The 5000-nt window shown below is 35.6% G+C and overlaps 1 protein-coding gene across 7 annotated transcripts in view; it reads left to right on the plus strand.

Moving 5' to 3' along the window:
* LOC122247758 (E3 ubiquitin-protein ligase Siah1) overlaps nucleotides 1-5000 on the plus strand; it is a 12104-nt gene that overhangs the window by 168 nt on the left and 6936 nt on the right. For 2 of the 7 annotated variants that reach the window (XR_006222702.2, XM_043007325.2), the window contains exons 2-4: nucleotides 2527-2603; nucleotides 3897-4128; nucleotides 4269-4508. Coding sequence is in view for 6 of the 7 variants with exons in the window: in XM_043007325.2 (XP_042863259.1) it covers nucleotides 3906-4128; nucleotides 4269-4508 (463 nt within the window). In the remaining variant the exon portion in view is untranslated. Of the gene's footprint in view, nucleotides 227-283; nucleotides 406-2526; nucleotides 2604-3896; nucleotides 4129-4268; nucleotides 4509-5000 lie in introns of those variants that run through there. The other 5 variants (XM_086540653.1, XM_043007326.2, XM_043007328.2 and 2 more) reach the window with 5 other exon arrangements.

Consider the following 5000-nt stretch of genomic DNA (forward strand, 5'->3'; position numbering starts at 1 on the left):
CGTCGACACCTAAGAGTGAAATGCGGCCCAGAAGTAGATAAGAATGGAGTGTGAGTGTTGGTTAGGTGGAAAAATAGAGATTGGAAGAGTACATTACTTCGGTTTGAGTACTTGCGTTGACTCGAAAACATTTTGCACGTAGAGGATTCGTGGTGTTCTGGTGCACTTGTAACTCTTGTAGGAGACACAGGATGCATAGTATAAAACGAAGATTACGTGAATAAAGGTGAGATTATGCTAGATGTCCAGAATCAGTATATTTGCAACATGATCAATCCGGAAGACACGGGATCACTGAATGGATATTTCCGTTTCATTTTTTCATTGTTTGTATATCGCATTTCCCAAGGAACACGATTACACGCGATTAAAAGAAACCACATACTCAGAGATTAAAAGCTCAAGGTGCGGTTTATTTCGTTTAATAGAGAGTAAGTATGTGATGAAAAGAGGCTAGGAAGTAATGAAGTAACCATAAACCTTCCTGTCCTGTGGGTAAATTTGTTTACATGTCACATTCTTGGTAGTGGAGACTGGGCTTCCTTATGCTGTGTTTGTTCTTTTCACGGCTGTTAGATTGTTGTTTGCGGCAATTTTGATAATCTGAAATTTTTTGACTAGGGTGATGAGATATTGTTTATGTGCTAGTCTAAGATGCATAGTTAATCTTGAGTGTTATTGGGATATTTGGACACCAGAGAGAAGGCCTACGTTGCAGGATTATTGTCCTTATTCTTATGTGGTTAGCTTATGAATGTTGGAATGTTGGAAGAAACTGGACGATATTTGCTATTTAGGAAATGGCCCATTATTTATTATGTTTATTATGAAATATATTGTTCATACACTTATAGAATATTTAGTTGGTGATCATATTTTCTCAAGTGAGAAAAGTCTGGATGTGTTTAATTTCTTTCAGTCCACGCATAATTTTCTCTACGTTTATTTGTATATTCTCATCACTGTATAAAGAAGTAGCTTAACCCATTGTAGATGGGTATCTTGGCATACATGGGGCTTTGGCCTGACGACAGGCATCATGACGTACATGACATTGGGGAATTTGGGATCACTGTTATTTTATTTTAAAATGAGTAATGAGTGAATGGGGATGAAAATTGTAGTCTTGATTACTATAATTGCCATAATATTAAACAAAATGATTTAGATGATACCACTTTCACCTAGCACCAGCAAAAGAAAGAACCTTGAATGGTGACCGTCCACGGTCTTTATAGAACAATGGCACACAGCGAATTACCAACCTCTTGCTCTAAAGTTCCGTTGATGAAGGATATGCAGGCAGAATGAAAGGAGGATGGTGACTCAAATCATGCCCAGTGTCTACATTGTGCCCCTGTACCAGTAGTGATGCCTTTTACTGTGCCTTTTACTGTGACACTCACAGTCGTAAGCACAGGTTTCCTTCCTTTTCCATACCTCGTCATGTTATCTTCATTGTGGATGGTTATATTTTTTGTATTCATTCATGGCAGTACACAAATATGAAAAAATAAAGTTGCCCTTTGTCCTCCCATAAAACAGTAATACTTCTATCACACTTAGTATAAAGAAAATAATGAGCTGATATGGACCCTATGCTTCAATTTTAGTCAACTGCATCATTGATATAGCCTAGCATAAGACACATAAAAGTCTCTCAATACAATATGATACAAAAAATACAAAAACAAAGGTGTCCCTAGTTTTACAATGAGTGAATGAAAGAGAGTGGGAAAAGTCAAGGTATGTTGTGTTAAGCTGCCTTGCTCTGAAATAAAACCCAACCTGGAGACTGGGCAAGCAAATCTATGCCTGTCTGCAGCGAGTTACTCTTATGAGAAAAATCAAAACAGAAGCATTAACAAAATGTATAATTGGCTTTACAGTTTTTCTTTCCTGAATAAATTGATTGTGCTGTTTAAGGTGATTGAAGGGGCAAAGTTCTCAGCTTGTGCATATTTATTTTAAATTTGTGTAGTTTGGCTACTATATATGACTGTAACTGTCCAGAGTAGGACTGTAGTGGAAGTTTGTTGGCCTTTGCTCTGCAATCACTTGTGTATTTTTTTTTTATCATGTCCAGTTACACCATTATCCTTCACTTATGTATATTAATCTATATAACTGTAAGTGTCATTTGTAAGACATTTTTTCTGTATCTTTTCAATTAATGTTTTAGAAATACATACAGTACAGGATATACAATATGTGAAATCAACAGTTATATGAATTTTGAGACATTTTCATTTATAACATAGTCATTACAAATTAGAGATGAAAAAGCAAGTGAAGATAAATTATTAAAACTATCATTTAACTTTTGTGACTATGATCATGACCATCATATGTATGATTTGGAGACTTCCAATTTACCGTCACATGAGGAACCCATCCAAGTGCTATCCTGTCAGAATGTATGTTAATGGAGGTTTATAAGCCTTTCCAGAGCACCAAAGGCACATGGTATTCACTTGACCAAATCTATTACTATGTTTATTTAATTCATAGATTTTTTGTTTTCAGTTTGGGGCAGCTAGGTCATAAATGAAAATATAGTAGAATTCATCAATCAATTCCATGTGCTTCTGCTTCTACTATAAGTATGCCCAAAACCAAAATGTTGTGTTTTTTTTAGCATTATGTGATAGAAATCAAGTTACTCAGTTGCTCAGAGTATAGATGAGAAATTAAAAGAAAAAGCTTAAGAATGTATTTCTATGTCTAGACTTAATTTTCAGAGTTAATTGCTAAAGGCTGGCAAAGTTTAGAGTTCTATGTTGTCACTGTGCAGGAAGAGCCTTTTTGATCTATTTCAATATCAATTAATTCAGCTCTAATTTTTATAATTTGGATATTTTTTATATGAATAATTAACTTGAAAATGATGGATTGGGTTTTGGCTCCAATTGGTCTAAATTATTCACCCACTCAAGTTGCGGTCAACCGTTGCGTGCATGGTCACCTGGCATGCTGGCCATACAAAAGACCATGACGTGATATCATGGCTCTGGCAGCAAGTGCTGCCATCACATGACATAATCTCATGTCATCCGGCATTAATGGGTTAAAAGTTACTTATTGGATGAAACGTGTTTCTGTGTTTGGACCTGAGAACTACAATTTTGGGATTTTGGAATTAAAGGTAATTCTTTGTCTAGCAGTATTTTCTAAACCTAGAGGACAGAAAAGTTTGAGTTGTCCTCCCAGTGGGAGTGGCATTAGGCAAAGTTACATCCCAACACAAATGGATTAAAGATCCAATTTTTACATGGTAAAGGCGATTGTAAATGTTATGATAGTAATTATAAAATGATAGCATGATGTAAAGTCATTAAAGCTAAGAGGCATATTCACCAGACCCATTTGTGGATCTCCACACCTAGATTCAGAGTGCATGTACACATCAGTAGATTAATAACTGTTCTCTAATGTTTTTCACTTGATGTTGTAATTTAGAAATTGTAAAACCTTTCCAGGCAACTTTCTAAACTTTGAATCAGATATGAAGCGAGAAAAGTTGTTACTGAGGATGGTAATACATAGGCATAGCTGTCTCAGTAGATGAATATCCCATGTTGTTAGGCCTGCACATTTTGAAATACCCTGGTGAAATGTTCAGGTGGAGCCAAAACTGCCTGTCATTAACAGGTTAAGAGAATACATATTTATGTATATCATAATTATAAATGTTTGAAATCAATTTATGCTCTGCATCTCTATCATATTTACAGTTCCTTGAAAGAAAGTTTGTTGCTTTGTGTTTTTTTAGGTAATATTTTTCTTTTTAGAATATCATTTTAATGTATCTGATCAACAGATTCATGATTATTGATATTGATTTATATAGATATAAATGTTATTAATTGTTTTTCTTCTCTTTTTTCCTCTTTCAGAAAATAACAATGAGTGCATTTGCCAGCAAGAGTGGCCGGGTGGTACCTCCTCAGTCACCCAGCCAATCTGGCGTACCTCCAGGAGGCAATACAGACTTAGCTAGTCTATTTGAATGCCCAGTGTGTTTTGATTATGTATTACCTCCGATATTACAATGCCAGAGCGGTCACCTCGTCTGTGCCAACTGCCGCCCAAAATTGACATGCTGCCCAACCTGTAGAGGACCATTAGGTAGGTTCAAACACCTTTCCAGTATGTGTCATTCCAGAAAGATTTTCTTGTTAGGAAAGATGTTTGGCATTGATGAAAAATAGTAAAAGGGAAGGAATATGAACTTTGTGTTAATCTTCTAGTAAAATCATTTTCCTCAGGCAACATCAGAAATCTTGCCATGGAGAAAGTGGCATCCACAGTCATGTTCCCTTGTAAGTATTCCTCCTCTGGCTGCTCGGCAACCCTCCTACACACAGACAAAACAGAACATGAGGATACATGTGAGTTCCGTCCATACATGTGTCCGTGTCCTGGAGCATCCTGTAAATGGCAAGGGTCCTTGGAGCAAGTTATGCCACACCTCATGAGCGTCCACAAAAGTATCACAACTCTACAAGGTGTGTAATTCAAATTGAATGTGTACTATTGATTATGTTAATATTGTTTGTGTGTTATGAAAGTCATTTGTGTGGGTCAGTCACATTTTCAGGTGTCAGATATTATCATGGTTTGTATAAGCCTTTCTTCTTTATTAAACATCCAAATACATTTGCCATTCCTATAATATGCCTATTGTTACAACTGTTTATTTGTTTAATGAATAGGTTCAGTTATCTTATGAATATTCTTAAGTCTTGCATCACATTTGAAACCAACTTGCTCATTAAAAATAAAAGATAAGCTGCAATTACAACAGAATGTCAGGTACCCTGCATCCTAGAAAATATGGTATAAAAGTTGTACACATAAAAAATAAAGCCATAAATGTTTACATTATAAATACATTTCTGAATCATACACAAATAAAAGGCTTAGTTTGCCGTGACTAGAATGTCTGATTTTGTTTATATGGTTTTTCTATTATCTATTTATCTAATGCTGCGTGTGAG

The sequence above is a fragment of the Penaeus japonicus genome, unplaced genomic scaffold, assembly GCF_977035675.1.
Source record: "Penaeus japonicus unplaced genomic scaffold, GWHDUDI00000001_assembly GWHDUDI00000001, whole genome shotgun sequence".
NCBI lineage: Eukaryota > Metazoa > Arthropoda > Malacostraca > Decapoda > Penaeidae > Penaeus > Penaeus japonicus.